The sequence below is a fragment of the Camelina sativa genome, chromosome 2, assembly GCF_030686135.1.
Source record: "Camelina sativa cultivar CO46 ecotype springtype chromosome 2, ASM3068613v1".
In the NCBI taxonomy this organism is placed as follows: Eukaryota; Viridiplantae; Streptophyta; class Magnoliopsida; order Brassicales; family Brassicaceae; genus Camelina; species Camelina sativa.
The window spans coordinates 30,631,061-30,649,873 of NC_141881.1; the positions used below are offsets into that span (position 1 = coordinate 30,631,061).

General features: G+C 32.9%; 2 protein-coding genes, 1 long non-coding RNA gene and 1 pseudogene across 3 annotated transcripts; 2 read left to right on the forward strand and 2 right to left on the reverse strand.

Moving 5' to 3' along the window:
- Positions 1-4,309: 4,309 nt before the first annotated feature.
- Positions 4,310-5,051, reverse strand: LOC104743513 (protein IDA-LIKE 2-like). The gene has a single exon (XM_010464586.3). The coding sequence runs from the start codon at positions 4,874-4,876 to the stop codon at positions 4,604-4,606; it is 273 nt and encodes a 90-aa protein (XP_010462888.1). The 5' UTR covers positions 4,877-5,051; the 3' UTR covers positions 4,310-4,603.
- A 2,225-nt stretch (positions 5,052-7,276) lies between these two features.
- On the reverse strand, positions 7,277-8,910 carry LOC147949354 (uncharacterized; annotated as a pseudogene).
- A 2,612-nt stretch (positions 8,911-11,522) lies between these two features.
- LOC147949355 (uncharacterized) lies at positions 11,523-12,678 on the forward strand. The gene is made up of 4 exons (XR_015574629.1): positions 11,523-11,687; positions 11,864-11,929; positions 12,019-12,083; positions 12,195-12,678. It is a non-coding gene; the product is annotated as an uncharacterized LOC147949355 (long non-coding RNA).
- Positions 12,679-16,759: 4,081 nt separating this feature from the next.
- Positions 16,760-18,282, forward strand: LOC104743531 (U-box domain-containing protein 27). The gene has a single exon (XM_010464602.3). The coding sequence runs from the start codon at positions 16,865-16,867 to the stop codon at positions 18,125-18,127; it is 1,263 nt and encodes a 420-aa protein (XP_010462904.1). The 5' UTR covers positions 16,760-16,864; the 3' UTR covers positions 18,128-18,282.
- The last annotated feature ends 531 nt before the right edge of the window (positions 18,283-18,813 follow it).

The window sequence follows — 18,813 nt, forward strand, 5'->3', positions numbered from 1 at the left end:
CTTGGTCGCAACAAGTTCTTAAGCATTTTCAGACTTGTTATTTGAGATCAAGTCTTGTTCATGAAGAAGGTTGAGGAACCATGGAACGAATTCGTTAGATTTCAGTTCTTTTATCTAACCGTTTTGGTCGAAGCAATTTATTCACTTTTACGTGGAAATCATAAAATATGAAAATGGAGTGACGGTTAATTACATTAATATAAGACTCATAGTCATATTAATATATGAAAAAAACGTTTAACCGGGGGCAAAAAAATAGCGCGTTTCTAGCATAACAGCACCGATCTGTATACATCACCTTGAAATGTGTAGAGAGGAATTTCTGAAGCTACATATCCCGTAAGCGGCTAAAATATCCGTAATCTCTCCTCTATATTGACAACTACTTCAACTGATGGAAGCTTAAAAAAATAGACATCAGCAATAAGCACAAATCCCAAATACAGGTTCAATCCATTACCAAATGGCCAACTTAGTGTCTACTACTCGATTGCTACGGTGAAAACAGATCGCGATCATATAATAAAACTCGGGTAAGCATCCAAATTATTATTATTTTTTTTCTTTCTGCATCATTGATCCAATAAAGACCATTAAAATATAATGCATATACCTTTGAGAATCACAGGAAGAGTTAGCTTCCTGCACAACAGCGCGATGAAAATAACAAATATATGTATTCACGAAAATAAAAATAAAACACTATTGACAGTAAACGGAATAGCCAGAAACCATTTCTTTTATATAATTATTATTCCTTTTATCAATCACAATGATGTGAAAAGTAAATAAAACTGGCTATACCATAAACCATAAGTAAAAGATAAAAATAACAAAAAAGAAAATAATATAAATATTGATATAAAAGATAGTAGCAATAATAAGTGATGAAGTTAGGAAACAGAAGATGGATTCCACCCAGTGCGCACCCTAAAAGGAACCAGCCGATCAAACCGAGAAACTTGTTTGCAGCCCTAACTTGTTCGATTATTAAGCAAACCAGTAAGTAAGGAATTAAGGTATAGTCCCTCCCTACCATCCACATATTCTCAATGTAGTGTCGCACTCCCGGGACCGAGTATCCATATTTAGATGTTGACACATTAGTCTTAGGCTCCGTCTTTGGTTCCTCGTCAGGGTTGAATGACGCTGAAGATGACGCTGATGCTAATGTAACAGAGTTAGGAAAAACTAATTAGATTTTTAGTTGTTTCAAAAATCATTACAATGACAAAGCTTTTTTTTAAATAAAGGAAACATCTTTACTTTTATTACCTATAGTAAGAGGATGAACAGTCTTTCTTTGCAGAGACAGGACACTTGTCAATCTTGATTTTGGGGTTCGATCAAACATGGGGAAACACACTCTTGTTGTTGGGTTGTTCAAGTGCTTCTTACCATCATGTCCAAATTGATTCCTGCTTTGTAACCACAAAATTCTAAAAATACTCAATTCTAAATTCAAAATACTAAACTCTACCCTTTAAAATTATATCCAAAATGTAAAATTAACAACTCAAATATTTTAATTTTTAAAATTTTGTTAAATAGTATTTTTTTTTTTTGCCAAATATGTATTATTTATATCTATAAAACATGTTTTAGTGTTATTTTAATGTAATTCTCTTTTACAGTCATATACTTAGAGGGGTTATTAGTTCTATTATTTTAATGGATTTGGAATTTCAAAAAAAAAAAAAATTGTTATTCAATTACTGATTTTAAAATACTTATCAAAATTATGTGTTATTGGCTCTATGATTTACAAATACTTGTTAAATCCTTTTTTTTTTAATCCATGTTATTCATTATATGATTTGGGATTTCAAAATTTTATATTATGTTTTAAATGGATTTGAATGAATTTGAAAGTGTAAAATAAAATAATTCAAATCTAAGGATAAAACATGTTATTTTATAATATATATATTTTGATTTTCATAATTTACAATTCTATATGGATTTAAAAATTACTTCTCCAATAACAATCATTAATATATTTTGACATTAAATGTGACATTTATGCGAGAAATAGCAACAAGCTCCAAGCGGTGGTTATTAGGAACTCAGAAATAGCTAGTGGAGTTAGTTTTTTTTTTACTTTTTTTTATTTATTTGGCTTGTTATTGAAAAACTTGTGATTATGTGTTAAGGATAGTTTTTGGTGCAGCATTTTCGACCTTTTGATCAAATTTTTTGACTTTTTGATTGATTAATGTGTGTTTGATATTTTTGTCTTTGTTGAATTGATTTGTTTTGTACAGAGGATTACCATTTTTGTTCCGAGGCAACTGAAGATGGACAACGACGTTGTTGAGAAGCTCCAAGCTATTTTGGAGGGTTTTTTTAAAAAATATTTGCATTTTATGATATTTTGTTGATTTTATGAATCTTATTGATTTGGTAGAGAAATTTAGAGTGATATTAGGAAATCTTATAGATATTAGCGATTTTATAAAAATCAACTTAACTAATTTGGTCAATTTATCATATTTTATTTATTGAATTTTGATCAATTTTGTAAAAATTAATATTAAAAATAAATATTTAAATAATTATAACTAGAAGGATTGAACACAAAATATACACCAAAAATGTTAATATCGTTGAAGCAGTAGGGAATTAGAATATTATTTTTTAAATAATAATAATGGAGAATCTCCTTGAAAGATTGCTAAAATCATAAACACTGGCTGAGCCGGCCCAGACCAGAAGCCCAACAATTAACTGCTTTAAGCAGCCCAATATATAAAAACCTTATGTAGTGGTAAGGTTGAAGCAGATCAACATATATAGTGTGTATGTAGTGGCACTACATATTGGTAATTCAATCAACTCGTAAACACTATGTTGTGTGTAGTGGTAAGGCGCTTGAGTGTTCCATTCCCACTTGCATACCGAAAATAATGAAATTTTTTTCGAGGTTAATTGGTGTTGCCATACTTATTAGTAGTTATTACAGGTTCGAGAGTGACAGTTAAGGTAATAGAGGTGGTGGAAGCGGCAGGAGGATCAAAGAAGAGAGTGTATTACAAAAAATTGGTTCGATTTGACAAATAAGGCCTTTCTCGATTTACTTACTCTGTACTTGGTCGCAACAAGTTCTTAAGCATTTTCAGACTTGTTGTTTGGGATCAAGGCTTGTTCATGAAGAAGGTTGAGGAACCATGGAACGAATTCGTTAGATTTCAATTCTTTTATCTAACCATTTTGGTTGAGCCAAATTATTCACTTTTACGTTGAAATTATATAATATGAAAATGGAGTGACGGTGTACATATATGATATTGAATATCTAATTTCCTGATTCCCTACTGCTTCAACACCGTCTTTCTCTCTAACCAATAATATCAGATATTCCATACAGAGAAAGACGTAGTTTTCTAGCTTGATGATTTAAATTTATTAGTAACTTTTTTTTTGCCACTGCCCTATATTACACCGATGTATGTATATATACAATGTTTTAGTTTTTACTTTTTACCAAAACACCAACAAATGTATTTATTAAGTGGATACCGTCCTACGCGTATGAATGATTACCTGAATTTAAATGAAACGACCGAACGTGAAAAAGGAAGAAGATAGTGTTCGAGGTTTCAGAACTCATGACACTTAACAAACATGTAATGATGACGACTGTACTGTTAATTATAGCACTGATTATTTGTAAACAACTACAATAAAAGAAGAGTACTCGATTGGTTTTCCAATAAACAATCGTTCAGATATTATTATAAAAAAATTATGAAAACAGATAGGATTTTTTATAGTACTTCTTAAAAACGATGGTTTATTACTAGAGTCTTTAATTTTTTGTCAAACAAGTAAAAATGTCGAATGTGGGATACATAAATGCTTATATTTTTTTTCTAATGATCATACCTTTCTGATCTATATATATATCGCTATTGATGATGATCACCTTCCCGGCATAAATGTCAAGGTTTAATGTCAAAATATATTATATGGCTATAAAATTAGATGGAACCTTGGTCCATCACATTCACAAATCTCAATTGACATTTCAAAGACTGAAAGACATTATTGGTTATAATTACAAAACAAATAGATGGAACCCAAGAAAAAAGAAAAAAAAGTCGATTATATATATCTCAAGACCGATCTACATCACACTTTTTGGTTACACCATATATTTCAACTCTCTTTAAATTTAACGATTTGACCTATTCTTTTAAAGATTACACATAATTAGTAGTTGTCAAATTCGAAGTCAATTTCTAACTCATTGTACCTTTCCAGATAAAAAAAATTTCCACTTGAGTTGATGGTAATAACAAGATTAAAGTATATCATGAAGATGATGGCTCTTATACTTTCTTACGTGCAATACTACAAATTCGAGCTATCCAAAAAAAATAATAATACAACTTCCACTTACAAATTCATAATAGTTATAAATGGTTTGCCTTGTCGACATGAATCAAAACACTTTCTTGGCATCACAAGAAAAAAAGAAAAAAAAAAGAGAGAAAAATAAAACATTTACACCAGCTTAAAATTCAGAAGCAAAAGGTAGAAGAGGAAAACCAAATTAATAGGAAAAAAAAGGTAATGACCTTTTAAGGCTTTGTTTTTTGGTTCACGGAGAAGATCGATGCCAACTAAGTAAACCGATATCATTGTGTTTTCTAGAGGGACCAGAAGCTGGAACTGGGAAGTGACGTGGCAAGAACCCCAAGAACTGTGTAGGTGAAGAGGTAACGGCGTCATTGTGTGGTTTCGAGTTGAACACATTCGTATTTGTTCTTGCTCCATCGCAGAACCCTAGAAGAAGAAGGAGAAGAAGGATGGTTCGTCTTGTGAAGAAGAAGAACTTAGAGTTAACTCTTGATCTCCGGTTTCTAGACGACATTATTGTTGATGAAGAGAGGTTTTTGTAAAAGTGTTTTGTTTTTTGAATATTGTGAAAGGACTTTTATTTTTGTTTGTTGTTGATGGGGAAAAAAGGAGATTGCTGAATGAATTTGTTGACAGCAAGAAATATGGGCAGATTGAGATTGAGAGAGATGGATAGAGAGAGAATCTGACTACTAGTATGAGTTTTTTTTTTTTTTTTTTGAGTTATGTTTTCGTGTGTATTTAATTACTTCTGATATTTAATTTCTATTTATTTTTTTGACAAACAGTGCAACTGTGCAAGTAGTTGTAGCTCTAGACTTGTTGACAACTGGTATGGTCTACAAGCCGAAGAGCTGTTTGTGTGTTATATCTTCTTTAGACTTATAAATTGCAGAAATTTTAGGTTGAACAAAAACAAATGTTTCAGGGAGAAATCATTTACAGTTCTTAAATTATTGTAGTATATAATTATTTCTTATTGACTAAATTATTATGTACTTGAGGCGGATGGAAAGAAGATTTGGTTTACCGAAGGGGGATGAAAGTTTTAATGAATGCTGAGAAAAGTAAAAAACTTTTTGTATCCTCCATATTCGTCTTTCACTTTTATGCAAAAGTTATTGAGTAATGAAAAGTTGACAAACATCGCACTAATTTTTATCATATTCATCAAAAACTACTCAACTACGATAGCTCCCTTATTAAGACTAATGAATCATAAGTTTAGTAATTGTTATGATTATATATTTCAAAACAAATTATCTAATGGAATGTAGAAAAAAAAAAACACTAGCTAGCTCTTGTACGTACGGCACAATTATGTGTTTTCCCCTCTTGTCAACAGTTGCATAAGAAATATTCTCTTTTCCTCCTTTGCATATCAAAATATTATATTTTTGACACAGTTAACATGGTAAAATGTTTTCAAACAAAGCTATAGTGTTTTTGGAAGATTATCGTAACTCTTGCTTTAGTAAGATCATTTATAAAAGGGAATAGGTGATTTAATTTAACATTTAGCTGAAGACATTTTCGAAATCACATGTTTTCAGTCATATTTGAATAATTCTAGTCCAGTTATTACAGTAGACATATATAATTTTCTGGTTGAAATTCTTTATTTATTTCTTTATTTTTATTTTTTCCATTTAGTCGATGATTATATAACCTCTAGTATGTTATAATTATCAATAATTTGACCCCAAAAAAAAAAACGGAAAGAAAAAGGTTATAACAATGAAAGCTAGATTCATTTGTTTCTAGCTTTGGATGCAAGGTTTCATGTCATGTATTGTGTGTTCAACGAATACGAAAGAACGGAGATAGTGGGCAAAGAGCAAATAATAATTTAAAGTGTTATGGTAAGGTGAAGCCTTTTAGATGTTATGTCATGACTCAAAACTTTATACAGTATTGTTATAATTACAAATAGGTTTATAGTTTTCTTTTGTTAGGAGAGAATATGATAGGCCCCGGTCTAAAATATAGTGACCGATTATAATTATATCACAACATTGTAACTATTCAATCTTTATTGCAATATCTTCCTCAATCTAAGAGCATCCACATTGGTTGGGGACTTTTTTTGGTCCCTCACATTTAATAATAATATTTTGATAGTTTCTTATTTTTAGTATGAGCATTGGTGTCTATTTGTATTTGATCCCCCCAATAAAATAATAATATTTTGAAAGTTTAAAGATTAATTATTTAAAGTTGAAAAAACAAAAACATACAATTAAGAAATTAATAACAGAAAACATATAACATAAAAACATAAAAACAAAAACAAACATTTTATTCAACTCATAGAAATTTTAAAATCAATCTTCATTATCTGGAAAATGTCCAAAGTTAGTCCAAATATGTATTGGTGTTTCTGATGAGATTAAGACAATCTTTGATTGTTGCAGAAATATTGAAGTTCGGGTTTCAGAACCAGTTGCTTCATCGCACAAAACTGTGATAGAGCCTAGGATTATTGTCCAAACAACGAGTGAAGTTGATCTCTTAGATGATGGATATAGGTGGCGCAAGTATGGTCAGAAAGTAGTCAAAGGAAATCCTTATCCAAGGTGAATTTAGAAACCAGTCATCGAGTTTAAAGATAGAGTTCATCGGTCTTTTTTCCTTAATGCTTTTTGATCTAATTCACAGGAGCTACTATAAGTGTACAACACCGGCTTGTGGAGTAAGGAAACATGTAGAGAGAGCAGCAAATGACCCGAAGGATCAACCATTTTGGATCATTTCAGAGACATTACAAAAGTTTTGAAGTCACAAGAACATTAAATGTATATACAAAGTGAAAAACATGCTTTTATAATACAAAAAGACCAGATTTTTCAAACACTACCTTAAACACACAAAAGCAAACATAGATCTTTACTTCATCATCATCAGTATGATTCATCATCAGATGTTGTTGTAAGCTACAGAGACCAAGTGAGGAACTTTACCATCATCAAAAGGCAAACTCACATACTCTCTAGCAAACTCTTCAGCAATCTTCCAAGCAAGCTCACCATGAACAGCTTTACAATACATATACATCACAGTAGTCGCCGCAAGATTATACAGCATCAACAGCGTCAAAACCGCAGACGTGATCACAATCTGCAACACAAAGAAAGCATTCGTCCACAACTTCCCACCATCATCGTCGAGCTGAGCAGAGGCAGCTACGGTACTGATCCAAACTAGAATCGACTCAGTTGTTGCAAAGAAGAAGATGATAGACAAAGAAACACTCTTCATTCCTTTAACTAAGCTTTTACTTCTCTTCAATGGAGCTAAACCCCAAGCTGACTCAACAACAACAACAACCCAAGCAAGAACCCAATCCACATAGAGCTTAACCACAGCTAGAATCGAGATGATTGTTACTACCGTAGTGAGAGTTTGGAATTACGGAGAAGCGTAACCGAATTGAAGACCTGGGATGATCTGGATTAGCTTAGTAAACAAGAAAGCTAAAATCCCTAGAATCAAGAAAACCCCTAAAACGATGAAATTGGATGAAATCAAAGTAGCGAGGAGTGGTAGAAACGAGGCGAAGCTCGATTTAACGGCGGAGATCAATCTCACAGGTCTACCGTAAAATCCTTGGAAAACACTGTAAGCGATTGATCCAATAGCTAAGAGATTGAAGACGGTGACAACAACGATGTAAGCGATTAGAAGCAAGACCGTTGTTTTGGTATCGACGAGACAAGCATCGGGAGACAGAGAAGATCGAATCGCCGGACAAGCTTCGGGAGATAAGATCGGATCGCCGGACAAGCTTCGAGACAGATGATCGGACCGGCTTCGGGAGAAACAGAAGATCGGCTTCGGTATTTTGTAAAGAAATTCCGGTGAGAAGAACGGAGCGCCTTCGTGATATCGTCGACGATGTGTATCGCCTTTGTCGTTGCCGTCGAGAGAAGAAAGAAGTCAAACAAAATTTGTCTCGACAATTTTTTGGTTTAACCCTAGAGAATTCGACAGCCAATCATAATAGACCACGTGGCGAAGAAGACGGACGAAAAACGTCCTATAATAAGAACCGTTTTTTCAATAATGGGCCTTTTAGAATTAAATTAAATCCATAAAAAAACCAGGGACGGCCCGAATCGACGGCGTTGCCCATGGTCTAAGCTACTTGAAATGGATATATATATTACTATTTTTTATATAGACACACGTATGCATACAGTGCATATATCAATCACCGTTCTTGCCATTTCAATCTTAATCTAAGCTTTTTTCCACTGAGTTAGGGTTCTTCATTCAATGCAACGTTTGCCCAACACTTATACGGTTTTACTATTTTTCTATCAAGTTTTGTAAAGAGAAATCTAATACAGTAAATGATATATATTCGGAGGCGTGTATACATACAAAAAATTAATGGGCATATTTACGAAAGTTCAATAGTATATCATATTGTAATTGTAATTAAAAACTAAAAGTTGTTTTCAAATTTTACTCTTAACTAATATATAGATCAGAAGATATGATTACCTGATTTTCAAACTCAATGAGTATGAAGTAAAATGACTCCATTGTCCCAATCTTATAAGAAGATATATACACGAACAGAAAGTAAACTAATACAGAAGACTCGTCCTACTGTCAGGAACAACAGTTGAAATCTAAAGTTGGTCTAAGTCCCATACCTTTCTTTACTATTTCAAACACTGACTACGTCTTAGCTACTCCTATTAACAATTCTAGCAATCGTACTTCTCCATTATTATTAATTTCATTCTTTTATTAAAATAATTTTCAAATAACTTTACTTCAGGGCAACACGAAACTGACTGACAAATCTAGCTAATCCCTAGATTGGCTGTACAGGTTTCTAGTGAAGTATAGTTATGAACCATTGATTAATATAATGTACGTAGTATCATAACTGATATATAGATGAACATTAAACAATATATACTATGGTACGTAATTGGGTGTGCTTTGTCACATAATTATATATAGAAACTGATTAGTAAGACATTGACTGACATTTGTTTTGTGATGAATGTAAATTATGTAATAAACACACGACGCATCACCATTAACTTTTGTCTCATGAATCCAAACACGAAAAGGTATATGTGTGTGTGTTGCAGAACACAAAAATATCAGGACATTCTGTGACTGCTGCATAGTGTGTTCCGACTTTATAGCTCAAAGATGTTTGTGTGCGACGCATTTTTATAGAATTGTCAACAAAAATATTGTATACTTGATCTTAGAAAAAATGTACAAGTTGTTTTATCAATCGACTAGAATTTACTATAACGGTAGAACCGATAAGATACAAAAAGTAGTAAAATTTCTTTATATTAGATATTCAACTCGCTGTAAATGTTTATCCAATCATGAAATAAACAAAATATGACACTCGAAAAAAAAGTTTCCTAAAACGTAACCATCACTCCCACTGGCCACAGCCATGTAATATGAATCTGGTTGCTTGCACAGTTTAATTCAACATATATGATATGATATTTAAGTCTATGGGAAAATTCCAACGCCGACGACATTGCCATTTATATTGACCCTCTAAATCCCTCTTAAACTGTAGTTGAAAATTACTAATAATTATACAACTTCCACTTACTAAGTCATGTTATTTAATTTTGTTTCTCTAATTTCTTTACATATTAAATTATCAGAATAAACGAACTAGTCCACTTTTCAGTATACCTGAGTTATATATACCAATCTTGAAAATTATATGTTTTCTCATTAGTTTGCATGTTGCAACTATCCGAACCTCAAACGTTTCTTTATTTTATTTATAACACAAATATAGTATATAATATATGCACACGTGCAATCGCGTTTAATTATACGGGTGATAAGATATATAGAACTGTGAAGAGATCAACGTTACGTACATGAATACGCGTATTCGCGTACGGAACGGTCGGGGTAAAGGTGGTGTGAGGCATGACTCATGAGTCGAGTCACGGTCAAGACTCATGAATATTCATGATGGAGAGTATTCACATGATATGTCGCACCAAATCTCGTGTCCAAGGCTGGCATACAAAAAAAAAAAAAAAAAAAAGCCTCATCCATAGTTCCGATTACAGACGTACTAAATTCTAGAATGCAATACCCTTTCTGTCATCTTTAATTTAATAGTATAAAGTTATGCAAGGATCAATATTGTTGATGTTGTTTTACGATATTAACTATTTATATTTTATGTAATCTAATCTAGTTATCTACCCCAAACGGTGACATTACAAAAAAAATACATCATATAGGTTATAGGTAGCTGAATAATAATCAATTTATGATCAACGCGCGTTATGTGCTACGCTAATATATAACCAATCAACGAAAAGCATATGTCTGATTGCTAAATGTACCCAAAATTACAACTATATTTTGTATATCTTGTGGTATTATTTTATTGTTTCTTGTAGAGAAACAAATTTTGAAAACATTTCAAAGCCATAATTAAACTTGGGGAGATATATAATAAAAGTTAGTAATTGAGTTAATAAATTGAACCATGTATATTTGTAGGTGGAAGCCATGAAGGGGGAAAAGACACGGACGATTTGGTGAGCTAACAAGTTTGTTAGCTACCTTTTTTTTTTTTTTGATTTTCCGATGAATTAATGTTACCCTTTTTGTACAAATAAGCTCGAAATTTTTCTATCAAAAAAAAAAGCTCGAAATTTATATTTTCAACCATCTAGATTTTAATTAGTTTCGGTGTATCCACATCATTCACATATCCAGTTTTTTTTTTACTACTATTTAAACTCTTTCATCTATGGGTAAAAATTGTTGTCCATGTTTTGTCGGAAAGATATATCTGTTTAATTTTCATAGAAGAATAAATACGCTACGGCTTGGTTGTGGTTTGACTTTGACCAACACAGTAGAGAACACTGATCGCACACGTGCTAGTGCTATGGTTTCTTCTTCGGTCATCTCGCCAACTTAAGGCCTTGTTTATCGGTAGTATCTTAGCAAGTTTTAGTGTGTTATGTAGGAAAAAAATAAATCAAAATAAAAGAAAAAGCTAAGAGAGGTTGTTATATAGTATATCGGATGTTATTGTAAGAGACGCTACGTGTTTGTTTTTTGTTGGCTGATAGAATAATACAAAAGGAAAAAGAAAATTTGGGAACCTAGATTTTATTTGTTTTCCTCTCTCTCTTTCTCTTGCGATCGAATTCTCGAAACAATAAAGGAAGGAATTTGGAATCAAGGATCTGGAATCAGAGGAAGGGTTTGGAATCGAATCTGCTAAAAACCTAAATAGCTTCACCGCCGTTTGTTATTCTTTCTCCGCGCCGTGTTCTCTATAATCTCAGGTGAAGGCTTCTTCGATTTGAACTTTGTTTCGTTCCTAAAAAATGTTTTAAGAGTTATCTCTATCTTCCGCTGTTTTCGTTCTATCGTGAACCATAAATGAGGCAGGGGGCTGACCAGAATTAGTCAGGATTTAATGGGTTTTCTTAATTGTAATTGAGTTGTTTGATTTGTTTAGGTGATAAGGATCAAAATGGAGCTAAGTTCAGAGGATAACAATCTTGTTTTGCCTCCTGTTGAGTAGGTACTACCTTTGTTGTGTTTCAATTTCTAACAGTTCATTAGTTCTGGGTTTTAGCAAAGTTGGAGACTTTGATTCAAATTTGTATGCAGGAAAGCGATGTTGAGTTCGAGACTTAAGTTAAGAAATATCTTAGAAGAGAAGTGCTGATCTTGAGGTATATAATTTGCATATATAGCTTTGAATTGATGATTATGGCTTTTGGTGTTGTGAAAAATGTACTAGATGATTGTGGCTTTTGGTCTAATGATATGTATATCCTCATCAGAGACATGGCTGTTGTTTTGGAGAAGGAGCGTTACATTGGGACGACGTGTCAGCTCGTCTTTGGCTAAAAGTCTGAAACCAGTTGGTTCAGAAGCAGTTCGAAAAAACAGTATTAGCTCTATACCAGTTTTATTGCATCTCTGAAATCCATTTGCTCTGTTTCTCTACATGGTCAAGCCTTTTCTTCTTTGTTGACTTTAGCCTTTATTTACTTAGTGCTAAAATAATTTTACTAATTAGGGATTACATGGTTGTCTTTGTCTCTCTTTTTTAGCCATCGTGAATTTTCTCGATAAAACTATAGTAGTGGAATACATGATGTGAATGATGTGGTGATACAAAAGCTCACGTACGTGCTAACAAATTTAAAATTTTGCTAAAGCGTCTTCTGTAATCCCATATTATTATTCACAGTTGACCATTTGAAGAAAGTGCAGGAATCAGCTTCAGAGTTGTATCGCTGTAGGGTTGGTCTTGCTTCATCTGTTGAGATGGATTCGATGAGTTTAGCTTATGGCTGTCCTGATCTCAGAACTCTTGATCTTTGTGGTTGTGTATTAATTACAGGTAAACCTTTAAACTTTACGAAACCCGAATCAAAGCTTTTGATTTCTGCTCTTGAACATTTGTTGTTGTTGCAGATGAGAGTGTTGAGGCTTTGGCAAACCGGTGTGTACACTTGAGGCCATTGGGGTTATACTACTGCAGAAACATTACAGACAGAGCCATATTTTCGTTACAGACAGAGCCATATTTTGCGTTCTTGGTGACCATATTTTCGTTATGGATTCCGGTATACTACTGCTCTTTACTTTGATTTTTGATTACAGAGTTTGTTAGTGTGCGAATGTTTGTTTTGCTTCTTGTAAAAATAAGCTAGGGTGCAAGCTTTGCCTCAATCCCTGCGAAACCAGACATGAGGTAAGACCAAGTCATTGTTTGTTCTGTTTTATATTTCCTCTGTTTTTTTTTTTCGGAATCCATATTGTTTGGTTCTTTTTCTGATAACAACAAAGAAGGAGCCATACACTTTCAGGTACTCTTGTTTTCTTCTTTTGCATATATGTTCCTCTTCAAGTATGATGTTATTGGTTTATTTTGCTGCTGGCTTGGATTGGTCATTGTTTTTTTGTTGCACGCTTGTCTTGGTCACCGTTTGTTTTTGCTGCAGGCTTGGCTTGGTCACATTTTAATCTCGGGTCTGATTGGTCACTGCTTGATTTTGCTGCATGCTTGGCTTTTCCTAGCTAAAAAATAATCGATGGCAACATGATTGTATAATTTAAGAGTATATTGTTCTTGTTCTATTTAGCTTGTAGTAATATCCTTTGGTATGCTTGACAAATTTGATTTTATTTGGCCATGAATGATTAATTGTACTTCTAAATTGCAATTAATCATTTTTCCCATTTATGAATTGCACTAATATGTATTAATATTTTATTGTGTTTTGTATGTTTGAAAATTAATAAAAATGGAATATTTTTTTTTATTTTTATAAAATCTTAAATGTTTACACATTTATACCACTTCTATTCTATTTAAAATTTTAAAAAACAATATTTTCAAAAATAAGAGATCCAAAATAAAAACTTACCAATAAAAGAGAAAATTTTATCGAAGAGATCATGGGTTCTTATATTCCAAACAGTACACAATTAATTCATAAAAAATTTAAGAACCCCCTTTATATGAACCCCCAATAAACTCTAATACGTCAACTCTTCTAAATCTCAGGAAGGACCACCCAAGCCCAAGGACACCTCTACTAGACGTTATGTTTCGTGTCATCAAGAAAGTTAAAAACGGCATGCAGTTTCTTTCTGCCTTCTGAAAAATAAAACGCTGCAAACACACAGCGTTGATTACTATTTTCTACCTGTTTAATTTGCATCGAAGAGTATAATACTTTACTTCTGAATTTACTTTTTCAGTCATTCCGTATAGTATAGGTATGTGGTATGGAACTTTTTCAGATAGAAAAATTTTATTTCTATTTTATAACAGTAGAGGACGAAACAAAACCAATGGGCATTAATGATTAAAATTTTAGGATAATAGGCCCATGGACTAAATCAACTAAAGCCCGTAAATTCCACTTCCAGATATCGTTTGTTTTTTTCCGCAATCAAAATTAATATGATATTTTTTCTCTTATCTACATGGATAAATTAGCATGATGTATGAGAGAATAAATGTTTGTTGTTTACTTGTTTTCCAACACAAAAAATGTTGATGTATCTTCACGAAAAATGAAATAATTAAGAAAGAAAAAAAAACCAAAGGCATGCTAATTAAATTATATAAGTAAATACAGTATTATTTTGGATATTTGTGTAATTAATTAACCTTCAAATTTAGTCATACGTTTTACCAACTTCCAACAGGGTCTATAACTGTTTATTAACATCATAATTGTTGACTTTGATTTCAAATTAAAGCGTCATGATCCATCATTCCAATTTAAATGTTGAAATATTTTCCTCGCAAATATTTTAAAAATAGATGAGAATATAAAATTTGTGAGAGTTAAACGTGTGTTAAATACTTTACTACTCCAAAAATGTCCAAATCCAAAAGCTACAAGTTCAACTTCTTAAACAATTCCATATATGGTTTCACACTTTCATGTTTGATGTTTGACATTCATGTAGACCAAACATAAAAAAGCTTAAACGTGCGGGATGTAAGTGTTTGAATCAACCAAAACACGCAGCCTCTCACGTGCAAGCAAATTAGTTTATCGATTATTATTTATATTTCTTAAAAGAAAATATTGCTACTCACTATTAAATTTCAAATGCACATGTTTGTTTAGTGTTGATGATCACTAATTATTCAACTTTGACTTGGAAGTATTTGTATGAATCAGGTGTTGATGTTAGACTTGTAATACACACTTACTCAAAGATAGAATCATAGAAATAACGGTTAATTAGTTAAAAAATGATGATACTTTAACTTTAAGAGCTAGGTAGTAAATTAACACCAAGGTTTGTAAAATCTTAAAGGGTGTAAACTTGTAATGAACATAAGTTGACAGTCTTAAACTAAGTATCGAAGAGGATAAAAGGTTTAATGTAAGTGTCACGTCACGTCATGTATTGATGATCATTATTATTCAACTTTGACTTGGAAGTAGTTGTATGAAACAGGTGTTGATGTTAGACTTGTAATACACATATAGATTGTCAAAAAGAATAATAGAAATAACGGTTAATTAGTTTTAGAAAATGATGGTACTTAACTTTAAGAGGTAGCAAATTAACACCAAGGTTTGTAAAATCTTAAAGGGTGTAAACTTGTAATGAACATAAGTAGACAGTCTTTGTAATGAACATAATAAGTATCGAAGAGTTTAATGTAAGTGTCACGTCACGTCATGTATTGCTAGTTGCGGACATAAAAAACAAGCAGAAGTGGAGGAGCAACAAAAGATGCAATATAGCCCATAGAATCTGTCCGGTCAATTGAACAAATTGCTCATTTTATATTCTTCTTTTCTCTTTTTTACGTAATATCTTTTCCATATGTTATTACATATTATTGGGTTGTGCCTATATTTTATAAAATTTACAGAAGTATACCATCATACTTCAGGGTTAATTTGAAAAAAAATACATGATCTTTTTAACGTTTCACTAATTTAGGTAAATAACTAAAATGGCAAAATTTGTAATTAGATAGAAGTCAAATTCTTGCACGAATTGAACAAAAAAAAAAATCGCAACCACCCTTGAAATTATTGCTACCATGAAAGGTTAGAGTGGACTATAATATATCCACTCACATAAAAATATCGACACTGTAAAAAAGTGTGATGATGATTCACCTAATTATAGAAAACAATAAGGGTAAACAAAATATTTTGGTGAGAATAAATAATCCGGTTAATTCGATTTGTATAATAACGCGTTTTCAAGATTTTACGAACCTCACCAAATGTGAAAACGAGGACGAAAAACTGAGAAATAAGAAAAACGAGGAGATAGATTAAAATAACTAAAATTTAAAGGGGTCATAAAATAATAAATAATAAAAAGTTGTGCATTTCCACAAATCTCAAACGTGCAACTGCAGTGCAGTTACTGCACACCCGCCCCAAAAACTCGGTGCGTTCCTTCTTAAGACGTTAAAGTGGACTCATACCAAATCCTCACCGTCCAATTCCCATATCTTAGATTTTTAAATATTCACATCAATGGCTGTGATTGAAAAATCAAAAATAATCTCTAATACTACTATTATAACGCGCCGAAAGACTTCTTTGACCAACGACCAAAAGTGAAACAAAAAAATAAAATCCAATTTTTACGTTTTGGAGTGTGCTAAAATATTATTCTAATTTCGTAGTATAGTTATTTAGTATTAGCATAAAGAGAGAAAATTCAAAAAGTTATATTCGATTTACGTTAAAAGAAAAAGTTTTTATTCGATTTACTCTATTAAATTAGTTTATAAAAAAAAAAAAAAGATATTTGAAAAAATACTAAAATTCTCGTCAAAAAAGTGAAAAAATTTGACGTCACCAAAGTTTGACTCTCTTTTTCTCTCTCTCTCATCTTTTAAACCAAACCCCACGCACTAAAATCATAAACAATCTCTCTCTCTCTCTCTCTTTCTTTTGGAGCAAATCGGCAAAAAAAAAAAAAAAAAGCAACGGCCAAAGCAATGAGGAAGGATGATCTATGCATCACTGTACCTACGTTTTTCCGATGTCCTATATCACTCGACGTTATGAAATCTCCGGTGAGTCTTTGTACCGGTGTTACTTACGATCGAGCAAGTATCCAACGGTGGCTAGACGGCGGGAACAACACTTGTCCCGCGACGATGCAGATTCTTCAGAACAAGGATTTCATACCTAATCGGACTCTTCAGCGTTTGATAGAGATTTGGTCTGATTCCGTTCGTCGTCGAGCTTGTGTTGAATCGTCGGCGGAGTTAGCTGCTCCGACGAGAGATGAGATCTCCGATGCGATTGATAGAGTCAAGATCGAGAAAGAGGACCGTGACGATCGCGAGGTTTTGTCTAAGATCGTTCGATTCGGGAGAGAATCTGATGATAACAGAGGGTTTCTCGCCGGAAAAGATGATTTCGTGAGGCTTCTCGTGGATCTGATTGACCAGGTCGGTTTCGAAACCACCTCCGCCGCGAAATCGCTGGTTGTTCAAGAGGCGGTTAAGATTCTGAGTTTGGTTCGTACCAAAATCTCAGATCGGAGACGGTTTTCTAATCTTATTTTAACCAACGGTCGAGATCGGTTAACGGTTATCGTCTTCTTGTTTCGAACCGGGAATGTCGAATTGAAGATCGATTGCGCCGGTTTACTCGAGTTCATCGCCGTCGACGCTGAATCAAAGCTTTTAATCGCTGAGAGAGATGGATTAGTGACGGAGCTAATGAGATCGATTAGTAAAGACTCCGATTCGAGCTTGATCGAATCGAGTCTATCGTGTTTGATCGCGATTAGCTCACCGAAGCGCGTGAAACTAAACCTGATCCGAGAGAAACTCATCGGAGATGTGACGAAACTGTTATCAGATCCGACGGCGTCGAGCGTTTCAGTCACCGAGAAATGTCTGAAGCTTCTCGAGATTCTAGCATCCACCAAGGAAGGGAGATCGGAGATTTGCGGCGGAGACGGAGAGTGTTTGAAAACGGTTGTTAAAAAGCTGATGAAAGTGTCGACGGCGGCGACGGAGCACGCCGTGACGGTGCTGTGGAGTGTTTCTTATCTTTTCAAAGAGGATAAAGCATTGGAAGCCGTTACGAGTGCTAACGGAGTTACGAAGATTCTGTTACTGTTACAGAGCAATTGCTCTCCCGCCGTTAGACGAATGTTAACGGATCTTCTAAAGGTGTTCAAGGTGAATTCAAGATCTTGCCTTTCGGCTTACGACACCAAAACGACACATATCATGCCGTTTTGATCAATTTTTTTTTTTTTTTTTACTCACTTTAATTAGGGTTCGTTCTTTAAAATTTGTTCCTTGGGAAGGAAAAAAGTGAGAAATTGTAAACAAATTGAAATTTTGAATAGTGAATATAAACTAAAAACAAAAAAAGAAAGAAGATTCAATTCATTGTAGTCAAATTATTCTGTTATTACTGTAAAGTAAAAATCAAAATAATGATGTTCTTGAATTTTCCAATCATATTGTTAATTCGTATCATTTGATATGGAATTGTTTTTTTTTATTTATTAAATAAGAATGTCGATGATTATTCTGTTGGTAATAATAGGTCCAAAATTGTCAAAAAGAGATGAATACGTCATATAGTTCCCATCGACCCACAATTTTGTAACGATGTAACATGTGATTTTCAATTCATCTTTAGAAGATTCGAATACATGATACACGACATAGACATAAGCCTATATATATAAGTCATAATCATCTTTATCTTTTCCTCATCTTGTGGTATTATTTTTTTGCGTTATAAAGTCCATTATAGTTTTTCAGAAACTATAGTCTCTCACTAACAAAATTTGAACGGATCAAACTAACTGTCTTTGTAAAAAAAAAAAGACATGGTTTTTATTTGTTCATGTAAGTTCACTCTCGTTTTCTCTAAATGTTTCTTCCTACAAACTTAAAGTTTGGAATGGTAATGA

What these genes read in the sequence shown, in the direction of transcription:
- LOC104743531 (XM_010464602.3), top strand. Translation starts at nt 16,865, where the DNA reads ATGAGGAAGGATGATCTATGCATCACTGTACCTACGTTTTTCCGATGT.
- LOC104743513 (XM_010464586.3), bottom strand. Translation starts at nt 4,876, where the DNA reads ATGTCGTCTAGAAACCGGAGATCAAGAGTTAACTCTAAGTTCTTCTTC.